The following is a 24,056-nucleotide window of genomic DNA, read 5'->3' as shown; positions in this document are numbered from 1 at the left end:
ACCAAGTGGCTTCATATGAAAGCACAGGATCTCAACCCAGCACATCTGCTTCAGAGCATATAGTGGGGGGAGGAGAAGACGATGAACTCCTGTTCTGAAACTGGTGAGTGTTGAGTTTATCTATTTTATTAAAACAGCTGATATGTATATGCGGTTTTGCTTCAGTTCGAAATTTAGCGGAATTTAGCGGAGAAAATATTTATGGGTTGGTAACACTGACAGATAGTGAAGGAAGGATCACCCTGAAGAATAAGACAACAGGGAGTGAAGAAAGAAAGATGAAATTACTGCTGCTCCCGAGTAAAACAACATACCTGAATACTAGCGTGAAGTATTTGGGGAGTTAGATAACTTTGCACATGCTATGGTTGTCTCATTAACGACAAGTACAACAGTTAGTAATTTATATTTCTTACCTTTTAATTACATGTTGACGTCTTCCTCTTGTTTCTCATGTGCGACTTGGAACCCATTAAGAGGTATCGGTTTGTAAATTCGATATGAAATAACACCAAATAAAAACTGAGAGAGAGATTACGTTTTATTTTGTAAGTTATTACAAATTTAACTTTTCACCCTAACACCCTTCGCACCAGCATTTGAGACTTGCGCTGCAATGGCCGCTCGTATGTCCCTCCTCTTTGCATACCCGACGACAAGTTTCGTTGTCCCATACTGCACAAGGTCCTCCGTATCTTCCAGAAAGACAGTCACCGAGCACAAACTCAGTGCTGATGGCCAGAAAGAGTAGAAATGTAAAGATGAAATACCCCTTCATTATTAGCGTTGACAGGTCCTGGCGACGTTTCAGACTCTTGTAGATCGATGCTGGTCCAGAATGCTTCCTCGCTTCGAAGTTGATGGTGTAATGCGGAAGACGTTGTATGGACGAGTATTTATACGTAATGTGCACGTGTTCGCGCAACATGTAGATTGTTACAGACAAGAAAAAAAAAAAGCTATTTTTCTGAGAATGCGATCTGTTCACGCTAGATGAAGGTGGCCCACAACAAGGAAAATCTTCACTTTTGTATTGTAAGCACATACCCACTCTGTGTTTTCTCAGAACTGGGAGATCCCCGGATGCCGTATAATCATGTTGCTAACGGCTATCCAGTTAAGTGTAGAAAAAAAATTGTATTTAATGTTGTGGTAAAGTCAAGGTTTTTTCCTGTTAGATATTAGTACTACCTGGGAAAAGACGATCGCGCAATGAAAGCGAAGATCCATAAAAGGATATCAGAATCAGAACTGGTACTAGGCTTGCTTTTAAATTAAGGATTCAATAACACAGCCAGAAGAGCAGCTAGAAACAATTTTTAAAATGATTGTCTTTCCATACATGGTGGGGCTCAGACCTTCAAGCTTGCTATTATGCTAAAAACATTATTATTATTATTATTATTATTATTATTATTATTATTATTATTATTATTATTATAGAAGAAAACTACCACAAAACCAATTCCAGAGACTTTTACAAAATGTTTGGAAGACAAGTACACAAAAATTTGCCCCTCCCACATTAATGCTCATAAGTGAGGATGGAAAAACGACACATATGCCAAGAAAAATGCCGAAATCATGGAAAAAGCATTCATTAAACTCTTGAATTGTGAAGAACCCCAGGAACTTTTAGCAATTAATACAGACACGCCCATCAAAACGCCGCCTGAACTCATAAACCCCCCAACAATCCAAGAGGTGGAAACAGGACTCAAAGAGTTGAAAAATTATAAGGCATGCGGAGACCAAGTTTTCGCAGAAATGTGAAAATATGCCAGTGATACAGTTCGAACATCCTTACACATGGCCCTAACAAAAATCTGGATAACAGAAAAGTTCCCCGAACATTGGACCACAGCCATAATCCACCCACTCCACAAAAAAGGAGATAAAAGCAATCCAGATAATTACAGAGGTATCTCTCTCTTAGACTGCACATACAAGATTTTCTCCAGAATCCTATACAAGAGGATCAGAGAGCAACTAGAGGAAGAATTAGGTGAATACCAAGGAGGCTTCAGACCTTGGAGAAGCTGTGCAGAACAAATCATCACTTTAAAATTAGCCATAGCATATTACAAAAAGCAGAACAGACCTCTTGCAATAACCTTCGTACTGTATCCATAGACATTCAATGTTGAAAATTTTAAGAAATTTCGGGCTCCATCCAATATTTATCAAATTGATTGAACTCACCTTAACCAACACTAAATCAAAAGTCAAGTTCAGAGGGGAATTCTCTGAGCCATTCATCATAAAAACAGGCTTAAAACAAGGAGATTGCTTGTCACCACTGCTGTTCAACTGTGCCTTGGAATACTGTATATAATGAGGAATTGGTACAAGAGTAACCCAAAGAACATCCGAATTGGAAGACTCAAAGACAACATAAGTTTAAATTGCCTAGGTTTTGCCGATGACCTTGCTCTCTTGTCCAACAATATTCAGGAAACCAGATAAGTTATATCACTACAGGAAATAGCACAGGAAATTTGTCTTGGAATATCTTTTGAAAAGACAGTAATCATGTTTACTGACCCACCACTCATAAACAAAATTGCCATAGGAAACCAAGAAATCAAAATTGTAGATACATTTAAATATCTGGGAGAAATCATAACATATAACCTCAATGAAAAGTCAGCATGGCATAACAGAATAAACTGACCAGAGCACAATATGTCACCAAGAATACCTACAACAAAAAGGGCCTGTCAATAGCAACAAAATTAGAACATTACAAAACAGTCACTCAACCAGAAATAACATACGCAAGCGAAACCATCTTCAAAACAACTAACACTGTACAAATAGACAAAATACTCAAGATAGAGAGAAGAATCATTAGAACGTGCATCAACAAATCATACCAAAAAGATGGACACTGGAGAGTAGCTTCTAATGAAACAAAAACAAAAAAAAAAAAAATGAAATGGCGTATGGCTTTTAGTGCCGGGAGTGTCCGAGGACAAGTTCGGCTCGCCAGATGCAGGTCTTTTGATTTAACTCCCGTAGGCGACCTGCGCGTCGTGATGAGGGTGAAATGATGATGAAGACGACACAGACACCCAGCCCCCGTGCCAGCGAATTTTAACCAATTAAGGTTAAAATTCCCGACCCTGCCGGGAATCGAACCCGGGACCCCTGAGACTAAAGGCCAGCACGCTAACCGTTTAGCCATGGAGCCGGACTCTAATGAAACATTCTACAAGGAAATATAACCTGTAATAAGCACAATCAGTAAGAAACGAATTTCCTTTTTTGGACATCTAATCAGGACACCAGAGAACAGGATCATCAGGAGAATAATAGAAAAATTATGGAATAGTAAGTGCAACATTAAGTGGATTACAGAAATCAAGGAAGATATGGATGAACTACAAATTACAGTGGAAGACCTAAGAAACAAAACCGACAAAATCGAGAAACTCAGGCAAACAAACCAGACTGCAAATCAGAATCAACAGACAGACAATAGGAAGGGTGATTTCCGATGAAGAAAGAAGGATAAGATCAGAGAGAATGAAGAAGTACTGGGCTGACAGGAAACTGAAAAATTATTTGTATAAAGTTGGCTAGAGTGGTCCAATGAAGGCCATAAAATGTAAATGCTAATAATATTATTATTATAGCATATGTACCCGTTCCTCGCACGGGAATAGGTAATCGATTTCACGATTCCTTCATGAATTTATGCGAAGTTACATACCTGTGTTCAAACTTTTACTGATATTCTTCTACCAGAGCACGTGGCAGTAACGTGAAGTACGATAAAGCTGAATAAAGTGGAGACAGAATGAGAACGATCACATTTCCTAGTCTGAAGTTGTGCGCAATTCTCCCTATTTCTCGGTTACATTGCCAGCGGAAGTTGTATAGGAGACCTTGTGAGCAGTGGCTGTGCATGTGACAGGTGTAACATGGAACGTCGTCGTGGGTTGACAGCGTTCGAACGGGGTATGGTGGTCGGTGCCCGACGGATGGGAAGTGCGATTTCGGAAGTGGTGCGGGAATTTGGCTTCACACGATCAACCGTGTCCAGGGTGTATCGTGAATGGTTAAATGCAGGTGTCACTGTCCACAACAGACGAACGACCAGCCGTCCAGCCACTCTCGATGACCGTGACCGGCGACATCTGAGACGGATTGTCAATAGCGACAGACGGGCAACCGTGCAACAAATCACGGCTCAATTCAACACAGGCCGTGCTAGACACGTCTCCCAGGGGACAATCCGTAGGAACATGCGTTCTATGGGGTTTGGGAGCCGGCGTCGCACACGGGTGCCACTGTTAACCCAACGTCATCGGGCACAACGACGCACATTTGTCGCCAGTCACCAGGGATGGACACTGGAACAATGGCGTAACGTGATATGGTCGGACGAATCACGATTTCAACTGCACCATGCCGATGGGAGGCACCGTGTATGGCGCAGACCACATGAAGCGATGGATCCCGCCTGCTTCTAAGGTATGGTCCAGGGCGCTGGTGTCTCTGTTATGGTCTGGGGTGCATTTTCCTGGTATGGAATGGGCCCCCTAGTTGTTCTGGAAGAGACTTTGAATGGTACGCGGTATGTTGAGCTGCTCGGAGACCATCTCCACCCATTTTTGGCTTTCCAGCGCCCAGACGGTTCTGCGGTATTTAAAGATGATAACGCGCCGCCACATCGCCCCCAAGTCGCCCGGTAATGGTTCCAGGAATATGCAGCGGAGGTCCAACGACTGCTATGACCACCCAGGAGCCCCGATATGAACCCTACCGAGCATATCTGGGATGTCCTGGAACGCAGGCTCCGTGCCATGGATCCTGCACCCACGAACAGACCAGCATTGGCGGCCGCTCTGCAAACGATTTGGTGTGAACTACGTCCAGAGGACTACCAGGGACTTGTTGACTCACTTCTACGGCGTCTCACTGCAGTTCTCAGGGCCAGAGGAGGCCCCACACGCTATTAGGTGGCTATCCCATGGCATTTGCTAAGTCACTGTATCTTGTATGTATATTCAGTCCACAGCCCTAAGGATGGTTGGATCCTCAACAGCTGCACCATCAGCTGTCATAGATGGCCTAGGCATCACTGAAGAGGCGTACTAGGGAAATGAGGAGCGAGGTAGTTTCCCTTTGCTTTCCTCACCGAGCCAGGAGTTGCGATTACATATCAGTCTGCCACTGAAATGCATGCACCAAATGACCCTATGAGCAACATTTTCACACCTTCATAGCAGGGACTGGCTGCATAAGGAAAGTCATTACTAGCATCGCTCATACCTCAATCACTTTCATGTTGTCAAAGCCAAGGATAAGACAGAGACAGATCAATGAAAGGAACAAAATTGCTTTAGCCTACACCAGAAGACGTAGTGCACTGTAAACACTAGGTTCTGCCAGCAAAGGCATATCTTTTGAGAGAGTAAAATCACTGTTTCGACTTCCTATAAACCCCCAAACCAATCCAGGATTTAGAAATAATATTGGCCTTAATACCTACCCAAGGACAGATATAAAGTTTGGTAGAAATATGTAGTGTAGTTTCCCAGTTAAAAGAACTAAACAGACTAATCTACAGACAGACATCAAAGCTAAAAATGTATACAGATTGTCATTATTACACCTGAAACGGATAACTGAACGAAAATTTCACCAAAATAGTCAGTACACAGACACACGGTCGTTACGATTTCGTTTATATAGATTTGCCTTACTGGTAGTGGCGAAATTAGGACTCACAGTCCTCTCTTACACTTAACCACACTTCTTTAACATTGTACATACGTAGGTCGAGTCATAAGTCATGGCAACTATTTTTCCTCGCGAACAGGAGACAACATAGAAAATCTAAGATATGCATTTGGAAACGTACGGTATGTACTTGCGTATGATGCCACTAGATGGTGTATGTAAACAACAGTGTGGGTCTAAGCATGCCCCCAAGTTCAGTGTGTGAGTGAGAGCGTCACAAAATGGAAGTCAACAAGCAGGAGCAACGATCGTATATTAAAATAACAGTTCTCCGCGGCAGACATGCACGCCAATGCCATGCAGAGCTGCGGGAAGCATTAGGTGTGCATGCCATGCCCTATAGAACAGTGGCGAGGTGGGTGGAGACGTTCAAACGGGGTAGAGTATCAACTGCCGATTTGCCTCGCCCAGGCCGTCCAGTGCCCATGGACAAAGATGTACAGATAATGGTGATCGAACAGGTCTGTAACTGGTGGAGACCTGTCCTTTATACGTAGTCTTATGTATTTGCTGTCTATGCCATAATAAAACGATGTTTACCAATGACTTGTGTCCTGTCACTTTCCTACGAGAATCTCTAGAAGTCAGAATTTGTCTTCAGGCACTGTGCATAAGTACATGCCCTATATTTCCAAATGCATATCTTAGATTTTCCGTGTTGTCTCCTGTTCGCGAGAAAAAAAAATAGTTGCCATGATTTATGACTCGACCCTCGTGTGATAAAAATATTCATAATCTTTTCTTACAAACTAGAAGTAATATGACTCAAAGTATCATTACTTAAGAACAGTTTGGACAGGTTCAAAACTATGTTGTTTTGCTGTTTTGTAATGGTTTAGCGCAAACAATTTCAACGTCGTCATTGAAAATGATGCCTGCCCAAGAGCATTTAAAACATTAAGACAGAGTCTTTCTGTAATTTGATAAGTGTAACAATGCAATCGAATTTACACGGAGTGTGAGGATCGCCGACGCAATTTGCTGGATCCAAGGTGCTTGGTCTGACGTGCCTAAAGGAACAATCGTGAAATGTGTTAACTGAGGAATTGAGATGTCTGCCCGAAAGTCCTTCGCAGTGAAATGTGAGACGTTGGTGTTCTTAGTGATTTGGATAATATGTTGGAAACACGATGATATTCCTGGAACAAGTAATGGACTGTTACAAAACGTTATTTCAGAAGAAGAAGAAGAAGAAGAAGAAGAAGAAGGAGTCACCTACTCATCAAAAAGCTGCGCTGTGTCTTAATGAGAGTTGGAACGTCATGTGTTTGCATATAACCACCCACAAATGATTGAAAGAGTATTTGGGTTACGTAGGAAAATTGAATCAGAATGACCACTTAGGCATGAAATTCAGTGTACTATATACAAGTTCAAAGAACCACTGTTTTTATTATGTATATACGTTACACACTATGTCAGAGTTTTTCCCTTCCTGCACTGTCAGTGTACTTTTGAAATACTGTATAGATTGGACACCCTCACTACATTGAGCACATTTTTAACGAACCGTAGGTGTCCAACTTAGAGGTGGTTTCATTGTAGTAACATAAAACATATCAAAAGCGATAATACATCAGACACATTTATCGTGCAAATTTACAGAGCTACTGTAGGTAAATTAAAACTTTATACATTCATTCAGTATCATCTTCAACTATCGACCGATACGCCAGACCATATCCCATACACGGCAAGAAAATGCAAAGGCCTTCGTCTCTTCTGCGCTTCTTGGGAACCTCGACTTCAGCATATAAACATCTGTCATGTTTTGAGCAGATAAAACAACCCTTACATAAATAGCACAAGCGACCTTAAAGTAGAGAGTTACGACTGCTTGAATCAACTCTGCATTGAAGCGACTGACACAATCATCAACATTCGCACTCAATTTCCTGATATCAGGAAGGTTCGTACCAAATTGCGAGAATTTGAATTTATGCACTGGAATGAATTATCCCATAAGGGTAAGGGTGTCACATTATTTAAGGAACACACCTACTAATAAGTGGATATCTGATCACCATGGTCTGTCATGTTCAGAATTGTGCGAAGCAATCAAGATGACAGCTAACGTTGTTGTAATTCGCTCCCTACCGGGCAGGTCCCAGGACAACACCCTCTGTCGGCGTCGCCACAGAGAGCACGAAACACTTGCCCACACTAGCTCAGAGTTTTTCCTTTCCTGCACTGTCAGTGTACTTTTGAAATACTGTATACCTACCCTGTAGATTGGATACTCCCACTACATTGGGCACATTTTTAACGAACCGTAGGTGCTTGTCCATTCGGAGACGTTTTAAGGAATAGTCGACACCATAAGATTCGACACATAATGGCCGGCGCCCTCAAAGAACGAGGGTATATGGTCTGCGAGGAAGTGTCTGGATTGGCAGCAATTAGAAGCATCAAACGAATAGACCTCATAGCCTTTAAACGAAAAAACAAGAACGTAATGATCATTCACCGAACTGTGCGATTTGAATCGCATTCTGGTCAACCGAAAGATGTGGATTTAGACAAGAGATCCTACAGTCTCGTATTATAAGGAAAAATATGGACTGCAGAATATAACAGTCACAAGCTTGATGGTGGGAGTCCGGGGAACAGTTACTAAATTCTTATCGCAGTTCTGGACCTCATTAGGTTTAGAAAAACATCTGTTGACAAAAATAGCGGTAGCTGCCATCCGCAGTTCAATATTAATTTTAAGAAACGATTTATACACTCAATAGCATCGTGTACGAACTTTTCGCTAACTAATTCCTTTTTGTACTGTATGTGAAAGACATTTCGTATTCCATGCTGATATGATTTATTACATAGTGCACCCATGTTCATAAAGAACAGAACACCTTGAAAGACTGGAGATAGGAAGTTCATATTCACAGGACATGTTCATTAGTATGTTCTGCATTTCAGTCACCTAGGTTCAGCAGGTGTCCTGTTGCCTAGTAGGCACTGGGTCCTCCATGGGCACTGGTAACTTGTTCCATGCGTGATAGCATCGACGCGTATAAGGCGCGAATGGCGTCCTGCGGTATAGCAAGGCCAACTAGATCTACAGGCCATAAGGCTCCCCCTCCACTTCGGGCGCTACGTCACAGTAGTCGCCAGCCGCTTCACTTCTCGCCAGTGACTTATAAGCTGATCTGAACTTCGCAGCAGTGAGGCTATCGATGGTGTTGAATGATTTAAACGTGTGTGAACATTGTGAATTATGGCCACGTCGTGTTGTATACCTGGTTGTAGAATAAACTACAGTTCAAAACAGCCTAATATTTCAGTGTTTAAATTTCCTACTGGCGTGTTTCGGAAACAAAAGTGGATCATAGCTATCCATCGAACCGAATTCATCCCTTCAGCAAGCTCAGTTGTGTGCATAAAACACTTCGACGAAGTTTCGTAATTAGGGACGATTCCGTTAAAAGACCTGATGAGTCTCTTTTAACTGTAAAACCTAACCATTTAAAACTCTCAAACGATGCTATTCCTAAGTTTTAAAATGTGCCTGCCTATCTGTATAAAACATCTTCCAACAACGAGCAAAAATCCTATTCAAAGACAAGAAGAAATTGAAAAACGGGAAGAGGAAGGAAAGAAAGAAAGCTGAGGAAGAATATGACAGGATCAAGGACTTCGACGAAGTTCAGGGTAATTTCAGTATTAAACGCAAATTAGATTTGGACAAAGTTTCCGTCAACTTTAACAGCCGAAGTCTGTATTTTCAAAATGTATGGGACTGAGGAAAATATTCCGAAAATTGGTACTTCCTTAACATTAAACGAGGCTCTTGATTTTAAATCCATTAAACATGATATTTTCATGAGTTATAACCCTGATATACGTGCATTAGGTGATGGGGGCAAGATATTAAAATGGTCAAATTAGAAAAGTATTTATAACTTCCTGTTTAGACCTGCTCGTAACTCAAAAGTGACTGTCCACGATAAAATAGAATCTGTACACAAAATAATCGATGAAATTGAAAGTGAAGTTAATGAGTGTATCATTACTGATAAATTATATTTTTTTTAAGGAACAGTTAAATATAGCCTTTGCAAAGAAAGTATCTTACTCCTGTATTCTAATAACATGGTTCACTTCAATATTTTTCGCATTTCCTGGGGCGTAAAAGAAGATAAGACAGTCAACGTTTCTTACAATGCCCCACTTGGTTATTCACAGTCTTTTACTGCAAAACTAGGCACGGGAAATTCGGGTATTGATGATTCATATTGGAATTACTTGAAAAAAGAAACTAAAATTGTTAAAGGAGCATGACATATTTTGTAACTTGTTGAATGGAGTCTACATAAAACGTGAGCTGAACTATAAAGGAGGAAAGGTTTTATTTTTGTTTTTGCTAGTGGCTTTACGTCGCACCGACACAGATAGGTCTTATGGCGACGATGGGATAGGAGAGGCATAACAGCTGGAGGGAAGCGGCCGTGGGCTTAATTAAGGTACAGCCCCAGCATTTGCCTGGTGTGAAAATGGGGAAACTACGGAAAACCTTCTTCAGGGCTGCCGACAGTGGGATTCGAACCCACTATCTCCCGATGCACGTTCACAGCCGCACGGCCAGATCGCCCGCTAGGAGGAAAGGTAGAGGGAGTTGCTTTTAGTAGTAAAAGCGGAGAAAATAACACTACATTAGCTACAACTGCACAAACTTTTATGTTGTCATCCAGTCTTTAAAAAAATAAAGACGTTGTTGATTTGTTTCCATGTAAGAACCTAATATGACATTTCTTAGAAGAACTAACTTTGCAAGTGTTTAAAGTATTAACAGATAGTCCTATAGCTTATAAGGTAGCATGCATAATTTCTAATAATAACAGGAAAATGTTTGAAAAGCTGTGCAAAAGCAATTTACAAACCACTTTTCAAAATCCATTTGACGAAACACACACACACACAAAATTGTTTGATACTGGTCATTTATTTAAAATCTTAATAAATAACTGGCTTAATCAAGCTGACAACTTATCCTGACTTTGACAACTCTGAGTCAGACAAAAAAATGTCTGAGTCTATCTAGTGCGGCCTTGGCTTGCTCCTGCCCTGTATAAAAAGGTGTCGTACCAGACTCTTTTAGAGCTACAAAATGTAAACCTGTATACTAATGTTTTTACATGAGGATTCTCAGAGAAAAATTCTGACTTCGCTTGTCAACAATGTTCTGGAAAACGAAAATGTTTAAACATGCTGTGATTAAATAAATAGTTTTAAACATTTCGTTGACAGATGTATATACATCTTTTGTAATATATTATTGAATAACAATAGAAAAGTTACCGTAGATAAACTCATCGCTGAGAAGAAGAAATCCTCAGGAAAATAAAAATGTACAAACTGAAACCTTAGGAATTCTTAGGTAAGTTTTAAGTTGCAGCTTAATTTCTAAGAAAGGTTTCAAACTTTTGTTGTGAATTGCCATCATGCATTTTCCTAGTAACATTAAAACTTTTTGTATACGTATTATGGGTTCTAATCTTTTAAAGATACCGTGTTGAGTTACAAGTGACAGATGTCATCATAATTTTACGTAAAGAAATGTACATGTACTGCCCTTCCAGTTTTCTCCCCGCATAAAACTCGTGTAGTATACAAGCCTAAGTAAAGCCACAATTGAAGGAGTGTTCAATTTTATCGTTATGGTAAAATAAATGAACAATATCATGGTGAAAGTGAGAGCGGGCCCTACACTGCCATGATGAACGCCAGCCACTAGCGTGACGTCACGGTCCTAGCCTTGTGGCCTGTCTATCTAGTGCGGCCTTGGGTATAGCCTCCATGCTGCATTCACCTGGTTCCACAGTTCATCTTTGGTGGTGGGCATTGGGTCAGAGCGCCGCACCCGTCGTTTCACCATATCCCACACATTTTCGATTGGCAACAAGTCCGGTGATCGGGTGGGCCAGGGCAACAGTCTGACATCTTGCGACGACAAGAAGGCACGTGTTTGTCCAGCGAACCAAAATGCGGCCATAATTTTCAAACAAGCAGAACCTGTATTCGTCCAAAAACACTATCTGCTGCTATTCCTGTCCCCAGTGACGTCGTTCCACACACCATTGCAGTCTAACATGTTTATGCACATTAGTCGAAGGTAGGCGGAGAAGTGAACGACGCGCCGGTAACCCAGACCGTAATAAATTGTTTCGGACGGTCATTCCTGAGAGTGTACGATGCGTTACACTGTTCCACTGTTGCGCCAGAGCCAAGGAGGACGCAGATCTGTCCTGCAATGCCATTCGGATAAGGTGTCGATCAAGTAGACCCATCTCGTCGTGCTTTATGGACTTCTGTGAACCATTTTGTACACACCTGTTGCACTGCCGACACACTTCGTCCCACACGAGCAGACCCACTGTGGGTGGGGGCTGTAGAATAACACCCACGGTACCCCCTGCCTGTCGTAAGAGGCGACTAAAAGGGGCCTCAGGGGCTCTGAACTTTGGAGCGCGGGTTGGCGACCACGGGGCCCTCAGCTGAGTCCTGGCATTACTTCCACTTACTTGTGCCAGGCTCCTCACTTTCATCTATCCTATCCGACCTCTCTTGGTCAACTCCTGCTCTTTTCCGACCCCGACGCTATTAGGTTTGCGAGGGCTAGGGAGTCTTTCATTTTCATTCCCTTCGCGGCCCTTGTCTTCCTTTGGCCGATACCTTCATTTTTCGAAGTGTCGGGCCCCTTCCATTTTTTTCTCTCTGATGAATGTTAGAGGATGGTTGTCTAGTTGTACTTTCTCTCAAAACAATAATCAGCACCACCACCATCACCACCTCCACCACACGAGCAGCAATTTCCCGGATGGATACATCACGTTCTCTCGTGCCAATAATGCGCCCTCTTTCAAACTCATTCATTTGACGGTACGGTTCTCGCATACGTCTGCGAGGAATCCTGCACGTCTGCTCAAGTCACACTGATCCATTACCTTCGGTTTATAGCGACAACGAGAGCCGCAGGCACATTTTACCAGTCGGTGGTGGTGCGCTGAGATATCGATGTGGACCTTGAACCTCAGGGCCGACGTGGTTCAAATGCTAATCATTGGGCACATGTCCTGTGAATGTAAACTTCCTATCTCTAGTCTTTCAAGGTGTTCTGGTTTTTATAAACTTGAGTGTATTTTTAATAACCTGTTAAACAGTAATTGTAGGTTTTGTATTGAAAAATGAAATGTCCTAGTGGCAATTAGGGAAGTTGTAATGCTTTCTGTTATCTGTCGGCGTACGTTCGTACAGCATCTCTTTCTCGTCATCATGTCTTCTAAACCTCCTACCTGTCTGTTTCTGGAAAAGAAAGTAAAATATATCTACTACAGTAGTTTTAAATCCTGTGTTTCAAAATCGATGCAGATAACATGTACCTTTGTTACAGCGACGCTTCAATTTAAACAAAAATGCTCAAAAATATAACCAAATATCACCTTATATCTAGGGACCTGCATTTTTTCGTGTTTGCGATAACACAGACTTTTTAAAAAAATAGTCCCCTAAAAAGCTTGGGAAACCTGTACTTAACGTTGTTGACAATTCGAAAATTAGAGAGCTTTATTTCTCGAAATAAAACGAAATGAAACAGTAACGTGAGTATGTCAACTTTATCAATTGTATATGCATAATAATGCGAATTCACGGTGTTTGCCTTCTATTAAAGGTTTTTTCCCACCGCCAGAATCAACAATCGTGTCTGTCACAGTCTTACAAACCGGGCTAGTTGGCCGTGAGGTTAGGGGCGCGCAGCTGTGAGCTTGAATCCGGGAGATAGTGGGTTCGAACCCCACTTAGAGCAACTCCGAAGTTGGTTTCCCGTGGAATCCCATTTTCACGCCTGGCAAATGCTGGGGCTGTACATTAATTAAGGCCACGGCCTCTCCGTTCCCATTCCTAGGCCTCTCCTATCGCATCGTGGCTCTAAGACCTATCTGTTTCGGTGCGACGTAAAACAAATAGTAAATAAACAGTCTTACAAGGTCAGCTGTCTTGTTCTCTCACTGAACTCTACTCATGCGCGTACGTCATTCTGCTTAAGGAGCTGGTCAGTAACAGTCTTATTCTCTCTCTGTGTTCAGTTACGTCTAGTAATATGCCTTTAAAGTACCAAAATATGATAATAAAAATATATAAAAATTATCCGAAATTCGAAAAAAACGTGAAATTCTTCAAAAATATTTCCGATTTCCATCAAAACATAATACGATAAACGCAGGTCCCTACTTATATCACTGAAATAGGCAATGCAAGACCAAAACAATGCAAAAGGCCGAAATATGCATTTATATGCAAAATAAAATTGCTTTAAACAAGGTCAGGAACCCGTCATTATGTTTCAGGTTTTGGGTAAAATGGCCTCAGGAATGAAATGTGACTTGTCCTTAACATTTGATCTTTAGTTATAACTTAAATTACATAATCAAACTGAGTGTTTTAACTGAACAAATAAGAATGAAATATTAGAAAAGCTAATAAATTAACAACCTACTGTTTTTAATTAATCATTGAGGCAATAGCTTGCAAGTTTTGTATGGGCTGCTAATGATTTTCAAATTGTTGTTTAATGGTGATTGGCGTCCCCCAAGTTTTCTTGTTCGCAGATTAATGGAGAATTAAGTAGAAGAGTTAACAAACAGATAATGGGGATAATTTAATGTAAGAGGATTATAATTGATGATGATTCATTGTTTATTGTAGTGAGTGTGGTTGTAGAAACTGCAAGTAGACTATAAGCGTATTATAGTTAAACTCATCAGTAGCATGCAGCTCTTCTCATTTTGCGGGAGTATTCGCTGTGAAATGTCCGCACAGTAGTTTGTAGACCTAGCGAGCTAAATACGCGACTCAGGTAACGAAGCTGTGTACCTGCATTCGGAAATTTGTGGGTTCGAACCCCACCGTAGGCAGTCTCACGATGGTTTTCAGTGGTTTCCCATTTTCTTAGCAGACAAATGCTGGGTATGTTTCTTAATTTAGGCCAAGGCTGCTTCTATCCCAATAGAACTTACTTGTAATGTTTTACATTCCACTACTTTTATGGGGTTTTGGAGTTGCCGAGGTGTCTTCAGGAGTTTTTTCATGTGCCAGTAAATCTACTGACGCGAGGTTGACGTATTCGAGCTTCAAATATTATCAGACTGAACCAGAATTGAACAAAAGTAGTTTTACTTACTTATTTTCTAGCGGATGGCTTTTAGGATTGGCAGTGTCAGTGCTAGAGGACATTTTCAGTACGCCTGGTGCAGATCTTTCTGTTTGACACCATGGGCGATTTGCGCGTGTGGGTGTGAGATGGTGGTGGTGGTGTAGGGAGGGGAGGAAACCCGGTATCGGCACATAGTCAAGAATTCTGGTCAAGGTTTAACGTCGCCATCTGACGAACGAGTCACCATCAGCAGCATCATATGCCCTCACTCCATATGAACACTACGGAGAGGTATGGAATTGAATCCAGGATTTTGGCACGCGATCTAGTGATTAGAAATCGTCCCCTTAGCAGATTTGGACTTGTAGAAATTCACGAATATTATGGACAAGGCCAAAAATTGGTATATATATATATATATATATATATATATATATATATATATATATTGCTGAAAATATTCTCCACTTACGGACAAGTTACAATGGAACTGTTACAACGTAAGGTAGTCAATATTTGACATAAACACTACAAAAACTAAACTACCAAAAATGTTTTCGTAATTTCGTCCCCCACCAGATTTCTGAAAAGTACAATTAATTAAAATATATTTTTCCTTTCTAAGCGTACCAAAGACATTCCCTATAATGAATTACTTGAAGGCCATTGGTATTCTTTTTAACAAAGTTTTTCAGCGATGCTCATGGCGTGTTAAACATTTACTTGAAAATTTGTAACCGAATATATTGTCCCTCACTGCCTTAATACCCTTTTTCATAGCCTCCTTATCCCACTGCTTGCGTTTTTCCACCTGAAAATAAAAATAACAAATAAAATGAAGGGGGACGAAATTACGAACATTCTCTGATTAATTATACTGTCCGTTACATTAACTCACGCCACGCCAGGAACTACATCCCACGACTGAAATGCAGTCCAGTATTTCATACACACATCATTACTCAGTCCAGGAATAACAGGTTCTTTATTGTAATGCTGTAATAACAAGACTCAGCATGAAAAATGAATTCTCCTTGTGCACTGAAACTAAACTTGATGCACGCAAGAAGACGACGGGATGAGGCTATGGGTATGCGTGCGGCTAAATATTAGGTACCAACCGTACAAACGGGAAATCCCTAGGGCGGGATTCGAACCAGCTAACCACTGTGTCAGACTTGACGCGTTAACGAGTATGGTCACTAAGCGGGCTAAAAAGGTAGCTCAAGGACAGTAAAGCAGTGCAACCAGGTGACTGTTCGTAATTCATGAATGCTGCTATAAAGGCCTAAATTACGATAAGAGAAATTTGAAAGAAATATTTTGATGATAATAAATCAATCAATAATAATGGCGTGTGGCCTCCGGAGAGGCGTCGTGCAGGTCCTTCGAGTTTACACCGTTTAGGCGACCTGCGCGTCTGTGGGGATGGGTTCCTACGTAAGAAGAATTCTAATGCTGAAGGCGACACAAAGCCCCGGCCCCCGAGCCAGAGTATTAATTAATGGAAGTTAAAATTCTCGACCCGGCCGGGAATCGAACACGGGACCCCTTGGACCAAAAGCCAGCTTGCTAACCGTTTAGCCTTGGAGCCGGACCTATAATAATAATAATAATAATAATAATAATAATAATAATAATAATAGAAGAAGAAGAAGAAGAACTCTTCTGCGATAGATGTTGGCCTCGTAAAGTCCACAGTTCTAGCCTTTCAGGTAGACAATTCATTGTTGAAAACATCCTTGAGATATGAACTACAAATTTTAGTTTAAAAAATTAAATGAAGTATCAGAATATATTCTTTATTTATTCCTAAACCGAGCTCGATAGCTGCAGTCGCTTAAGTGCGGCCAGTATCCAGTATTCGGGACATAGTAGGTTCGAACCCCACTGTCGGCAGCCCTGAAAATGGTTTTCCGTGGTTTCCCATTTTCACACCAGACAAATGCTGGGGCTGTACCTTCATTAAGGCCACGGCCGCTTCCTTCCCACTCCTAGCCCTTCCCTGTCCCATCGTCGCCATAAGACCTATCTGTGTCGGTGCGACGTAAAGCAACTAGCAAAAAAAAAGAAAAAAAAAATCCTAAAAATTACAAGCGTTATTCGGTCGATTATATTTGCAGTTTGCCTTTTTCTACCACTACGAGTGCTAATGTGAGTCAGTGCAGAGTTTGACTTAAGCCCTTATGACTACATTCGGAGTGGACGTTTTTCAAGAAATGTAAAAACATGCCTGAGGGTATTAAATCAAGGAAAACTTTACAGAAAGAATTTTATAAATAAGCTGATTTGGCTAGGATTTTGAATAACAAAGAAAACGAGTAAAGGAACGAGCTATTTTTGGCTGTTTTTCTGAAACTTCATTTAGACCGTAAGTGATTTTTCGAATTTTTTAAAAAAAGTTGAATAGAGCTATCAAAACTCACAATTCGAAACCTTTCCGGGTCCTTTAGCCCTTCAACTTTTGGCACAATTGAGGACATTGCTTAATTGTACGTTTTTCGTTGTATGGCGACCCCTACTTTGTCTGCTAAGACATGTTTACAACATTAAAACGGCACATTTTACGTTGACCTAAGAAGATTAGCACAACTTTCAACAACAGGAACATATCATTGGCATGCTTACCTTAGAAAGCGTAGTGCGCTGTGCTTTTTCGTCCTCTTGAAGCAATTTACTAAAAATAATGCGTTACAGAACAGCATATTAAGTTCCAGGGAGTACGTCGTCGTGAAGTAAACTTACGTGTCAGATGGAAGTTGCGACACTTTGGCCAGAATTACCATGACAAAACTTGTCTGTATTTCAACTCCCGTGATTTATTCTAGTTTGTAGAGGAAGGTGCTTTGAACTGGGGGATGCGAATGAGAAGAGAGTTTGAGAAGGAAGCTCCAGTTGTGTAAATTGTAATCACCGAGATTACTTGGGCCGTGTTCGCTAAGCCGACTGCCCTGGGCTACAATGCAATTTAGTCCACGGTAGAGCGAGCTCGCAAGGTACACGTGCCAGGCTCTTAGCTTTTGTGAGGAATATCCCAATAAATCGTGTTTCCACCTGTTCCCTGTTTCGTGCACTATTCTCCAGATAGATGTACAGATGTACATGAAATTACGGACGGTATCGGTTATAGATAGCATTGTCATCACAAGAAGAAAGACAAAATAGAGAAAGGGATCGCATTCATTCAGCCTACGTGATTGTAATTGAGGGGGAGCTATATAATTGTGACTAGAAAGCAAAGAATAACGGCCGAGATGATTAGTCGTGCTGACTTCACGACACTTCGTAATCTGCAGGCCTTCGGGCAGAGCAGCGATCGCTTGGTAGGCCAAGGACCTTCCGGGCTGTTGAGCTATGGGTAGAGGCATGATTTTTTCCCCCAGTAATTTATGTTCGATTTCGCGTTATTTCGCGAAGTTGGAACTAACCCAATCGCTTTAATTTCACTTTAATCCTTTCCTAAAGTTATTCATAAAAAGTTGAATTCGTGAGATTAGTGAATTATTTTTGTGAAAGATAGAGATAGATAAATAAAGAGAAACAACATTGATAATAATTCATTATTCCTTATGTAATCTTGATTATAACTATAATACCGCCCTAATCAAGATTGCATAACAAATTACCCTTTCACTGTACATGACCATAGCTTTCACCCTATATGGTCATACCATTAAGGGATCTTACAGAATACTAATACGAAGAGATACTTCTGTCGAAATGAGAAATCCTTATTCTGTCTTCTGTTTCCATTCATACACGTAATATTGGAACACAATTTCAAGATCGTTATTTTCCATGAATTTCGCTGTATTTTCGCCCTTGTCGCATTAATTCGCTGTAATTCGCGGAAACAAAATCACAAATTCCTTAACCAGAATCGTATGATTAGTTAGGATATTTCAAAATCGCTTCAAAAAAAAATTGTCGCGTTTATCGTTAATACGAATCATGTCCCTAGCTATGGTGTTTGGTTTAGAATCAAAATATGCAAGAAATGTTTCATGAACATAACTCCAGTGGCTATGTCTAATACAGCCTACCACGTTTTTTTTTTGTACCTCTGCAACACACGAGGGGTATGCAAACTGCACACACGGCAGAACCTGGGTGGTACGGGTCGTGTGTAAACCGAATGTCACTCTTGACTTCTGCTTAGTTTTAGGTGAAGAAGAAATATTAATATACTATTAGATTTTAATGAGGTAACTACATCTGAATGTAATTCATTAAGAGAGAAAAATATAATCTGGTAATATCAATTAGAAATTGTTTAAACTGCCAAGGGGGCCGAAGGGTGGGTGGCATGATTAGGTAAATGGGTTAGGTGTTGGCTTCCCGCTCTGAGGCGACTGCATAGACGCTGCATGGTCTGAAAAATTGTGAATTTTGATGGGCAGAGGTTCTAGTTTTTTTTAAATTTGAAAATGTTAAATGAAATCTTGAATTTGGCGGGTCATATGGAAATTCAGGACGGAAAGGGACTCAGGATTGTCGATTTGTGATACATCCCTCCACATAGGGTTGGTGTGAGGAAGAGTATCCTGCCGTAAAACAACGCTAAATCTTCCTGTAGGATAGAGTTCCCATCCCATTAGAATGTGGGAAAAGCGGTAGAAGATGAAGATTCTTGAAGTTTTGCCGTTGAGTTTTGGTACACCCTGTATTGTCTAAGGGAGAGAAGGAAGATCTTACTGTCACTCTGATAGCGACCTTCCTGCGAGAGTCTGAAAAGTATCCTTATTTAATACTCTCCTAACAAGAAAGGATATTCCCACATAAAATATATACCGCTGAAGGATCGGTTATGAATAATATTTCTCGAACATTCTGTCAGTGATGCTTTGTATGTTGTGGCAGTATTTCATCCCCGAAGCGTTCGCTGTCTGTTTGTTGGGATTGTAGTAATGATTTACACAGCAGCCGTCATTGAACGTAATCACATCTACAAACAGCTGGGTACACACGCTACGGCGCTGGGTCACAGGGCAAACATATACAGTACCAACACTGACATTTCATATTGAACGATCACTTCCCGGGAATTGAGAAGTCTCTCTTCTTTATCATTAGTGTCGTGTAGCTTTTGTGTCTACCTCTGATGACGGTTGACGCGTGCTAATGCCCTACACATCCTGCTACTGACGAGGGAAGTGGTCAGCATACAAGTTACTTCGTATTGTGTGTGGGTAGGACAGTCAGGTTGTAGGAGTGTGAGTAGTGGCACAGGTGGTTAAGTGGGGGTCATCCCACCTCAAGATCAGTTCCGTCTCATTTCTGTGTGCATCTCGTGTCTGAACCTTTATGCTCACGTAAAGGTTTTCCTGAGGGACTGCACTTCGTCATTCTGCCGTCGCTCAACACCAGTAATAGTAGTATTGCTTTTGCGTTCCACTAATTGTTTTTACAGTTTTCGGTGAAACCAAGTATTGACGCATTATCGGCTTATGCGTGGATGGGGCCCTATCTAAGATAACATACCCAGTCCCCGACGCATAGGAATTAACTAATGAAAGTTAAACAAATCACCGACCCGATTGGAAATCGAACCCGGGACCTTTTGGACTAAAAGCCAGCATTCTAACAATTTAGCCATGGAGCCCGACATTATTATTATTATTCAATGAATATTGAATTTTCACGACCACATTTTAATCGAAAGCGACTTTCAATCCATTAGGTCGTGTTACGTACATTTAGTACGTGTTCAAGAGATGTTAAGTACAGAACAAAAATGGCCAACCAGACACCAGTGAGTTCCGAACCCACAACCTCCCGATTTCGCGTCGGTTGCTCTACCAATAGAGCTATGGTGTCTGGTTGGCCATTTTTGTTGTGTACTTAACATCTCTTCAACACGTACTAAATGTACGTAACACGACCTAATAGGTTGAAAGTCGCTTTCGATTACAATGTGGTCGTGAAAATTCAATATTCATTGAATAATAATAATGTCGGGCTCCATGGCTAAATTGTTAGAATGCTGGCTTTTAGTCCAAAAGGTCCCGGGTTCGATTCCCGGCAGGGTCGGTAATTTTAACCATCATTGGTTAATTTCACTGGCACGGGGGCTGGGTGTATGTGTCGTCTTTATCATCATTTCATCCTCATCATGACGCGCAGGTCGCCTACGAGAGTCAAATCAAAAGACCTGCACCTGGCGAGCCAAACTTGTCCTCGGACACTCCCGGCACTAAAAGCCATACGCCATTTGATTTACCGTGGCTTTCAGCCAGTGCCACTGCAGTGGGCTTGCTATGCGGCCTCTCTATCAGCAGAGAGGTCCTTGTTCAAGTCCCTCCCCTGGAGAAGTTCATTTCTTCTATTCGCGCTCTCAAGCCGGTGATAAGCCACATGAAGATTTAGCAACACCGCCTCGCAAAGCTCATCTGAATTCACGCGCGACGCGATCTGATTGGCTAACTTCAGTAACTGATAAGATGACAACGGCGCGAGATACCTTATTACTTATCAGTGGGACCAACCCTCTAACGCTCATATATCAGGTTCTGTTGTTTCCGACCAACAGGGTGGACAAAATCAAACTCGCCCGGAAAATGTTTACAGCCGGACTGACGCGAGATTGACCCATGTTAATGAACATCACAGAAGAAACTGGAAATTGCCTCATCTGAAGAAATGAAAAACTGAGTATCTGAAAGTCCTGACTCCAGTTCACTGAGAAACCACCAGCACAAGTCAACACGCGAAGGTTTAATCCGTGCACAGTAGTACATTTGTAAGGTTACACATGCAGGTCTTTTTTCGATAATGTTTCGACACGACGATCTCTTCATTCCCTCTTGCACACATAAACGGCGTTGAGATTTCGTCGGACTTCCTTCCAGACTTTCCTTCACGGGAGCGATGCTTTCTGCTGTTCGAGCTCTTTTCGTATAGTTACGGTTTTCATTAGCCACAGAGCCCGTTTCACGCCATTTTGCCACCAAGTTTTTCATTACAGACTTTGCTGGAGGTTTGGCCGAAACGTTTCGAGTATTAAACTCTTGCGCAAACAGTTCCGCACATGCTTTCCAGGAATCGTACTTCCCGTACCACTCGATAATCAGCACGCGTTGTTTAATCCTGAGCACCATTTTGTGTTGCATCTAACTGGTCACTAAACACGTCTGATCCTCTCACACTCACTTTTTTAATATGTATATTTTTAGACTTTTATTTTTACCGATATTGTCTTATTTTTCTCATTGTTTCCCTGTTTTCGATTCATTTTCTGCTTAACGGCGACAATTAAGGTTAAAATCCCCGACCCGGCCGGGAATCGAACCCGGGGCTCCTTGAACCAAAGGCCAGCACGCTAACCATTCAGTCATGGAGCCGGACAAACTCGCTCGTACGTAATGACTAATGACTAGATCTGGTATTTCAGGCTCTAAAGAATGTTGTTTTAGGCACCTAAAATAGGCTTTTAAACGAGAAAATAGGCACTTACAATCTGCTTTAAAATGTGTAAATACACAGAACATAGACTTTAAAATATAGCAGTATACAATTAAACTCTAACGTTATTTCTATTTGTTTAAAAAAGAAATTTAGTATACCCGTTCTTGTCCGGCCCCCTTTCACGCCTGTCCGCCTGTCACCCGGCCGGGTCAGGGGTTTTTAATTGTAAATGATTAATATCCCTCGCCTGGGGACTGGGTGTTTGTGTCGTTCTTGACATTCATTTCCTCACATTCAACACTTTACACTTCCGCAATTCCAAATACACTCAGGTTCATAACATATGGTACCAGTAGGGGCAAAAGAATCTTTCTAGGTCCACGCCCCGAACAAATAGCATGTTTAAAAAATACCCGTTCTTAACAGAAATAACAACGAAATTGAGACAGAATTAAAAAGACATTTATTAAAAACAGTTATGGATTATATGAAAAGTAATAATCAGTACTGAACTAAAAGTCCGGCTCTGTGGTGTAGTGGTTAGCGTGATTAGCTGCCACCCTCGGAGGTCCGGGTTCGATTCCCGGCTCTGCCACGAAAATTTGAAAAGTGGTACGAGGGCTGGAACGGGGTCCACTCAGCCTCGGGAGGTCAACTGAGTAGAGGTGGGTTCGATTCCCACCTCAGCCATCCTCGAAGTGGTTTTCTGTGGTTTCCCACTTCTCCTCCAGGCGAATGGCGGGATGGTACCCAACTTAAGGCCACGGCCGCTTCCTTCCCTCTTCCTTGTCTATCCCTTCCAATATTCCCATCTCTCCACAAGGCCCCTGTTCAGCATAGCAGGTGAGGCCGCCTGGGCGAGGTACTGGTCATTCTCCCCAGTTGTATCCCCCGACCAAGAGTCTGAAGCTCCAGGACACTGCCCTTGAGGCGGTAGAGGTGGGATCCCTCGCTGAGTCCGAGGGAAAAGCCGAACCTGGAGGGTAAACAGATGATGATGATGATGATGATGATGATGATGATGATGATGATGATGATGATGATGACTGAACTAAAACCTTAATATTGAAGTTACTGAACACAATTACAGCACTGTAGGCATCCCATATGGGTGTAAACGCGAACGGAGTATGTGTTAGTTCATTTGTGAGGAATATTCGTACAACACTTTCATTCGTAGTTTGCTTTACATTACATAATGATAATCTTCCCCAAATATTCCGCAGTCAGTTTGTGTCTTTATGTGTTAAAATAATTTTGAAAGCACTCACAAATGTTAGAGGGGCACACGTAAATTAATCTACATTTTCAGTTCAATATCATAAGGTAAGTCTACTTTTCTCCCGTCTATTACCTGATGTACCCTTTTCTCCGGCTCCGTAGCTAAGTGGTTAGCGTGCTGGCCTTTGGTCACAGGGGTCCCGGGTTCGATTCCTGGCAGGGTCGGTAATTGTAACCGTAATTGGTTAATTTCGCTGTCATGGTGGCTGGGTGTATGTGTCATCGTCATCATCATTTCATCCTCATCACGACACGCAGGTAGCCTACGGGCGTCAACTCAAAAGACCTGCACCAGGCAAGCCGAATTTGTCCTCGGACACTCCCGGCACTGAAAGCCATACGCCATTTCATTTCAGCACTGAATAACCTGGATTTTTCTGCAGTACACTAGCCCACTTGTCTATTGAACACTGAAGTTTATGAACACGCCAGTCATTTCAAAGTTATTTTCATGAATTGAATAGAA

General features: G+C 41.6%; 1 protein-coding gene across 1 annotated transcript; it reads right to left on the bottom strand.

The window, feature by feature from the left end:
• Positions 1-526: 526 nt before the first annotated feature.
• On the bottom strand, positions 527-943 carry LOC136875454 (drosomycin-like). The gene has a single exon (XM_067149005.2). The coding sequence runs from the start codon at positions 926-928 to the stop codon at positions 578-580; it is 351 nt and encodes a 116-aa protein (XP_067005106.2). The 5' UTR covers positions 929-943; the 3' UTR covers positions 527-577.
• Positions 944-24,056: the final 23,113 nt, after the last annotated feature.

Source organism: Anabrus simplex, chromosome 6 (assembly GCF_040414725.1).
Source record: "Anabrus simplex isolate iqAnaSimp1 chromosome 6, ASM4041472v1, whole genome shotgun sequence".
NCBI classification, from domain to species: domain Eukaryota; kingdom Metazoa; phylum Arthropoda; class Insecta; order Orthoptera; family Tettigoniidae; genus Anabrus; species Anabrus simplex.
Note: the sequence above shows the minus strand (reverse complement) of the source record. Positions and strands in the feature narration are given on the sequence as shown.

What these genes read in the sequence shown, in the direction of transcription:
- LOC136875454 (XM_067149005.2), bottom strand. Translation starts at nt 928, where the DNA reads ATGTTGCGCGAACACGTGCACATTACGTATAAATACTCGTCCATACAA.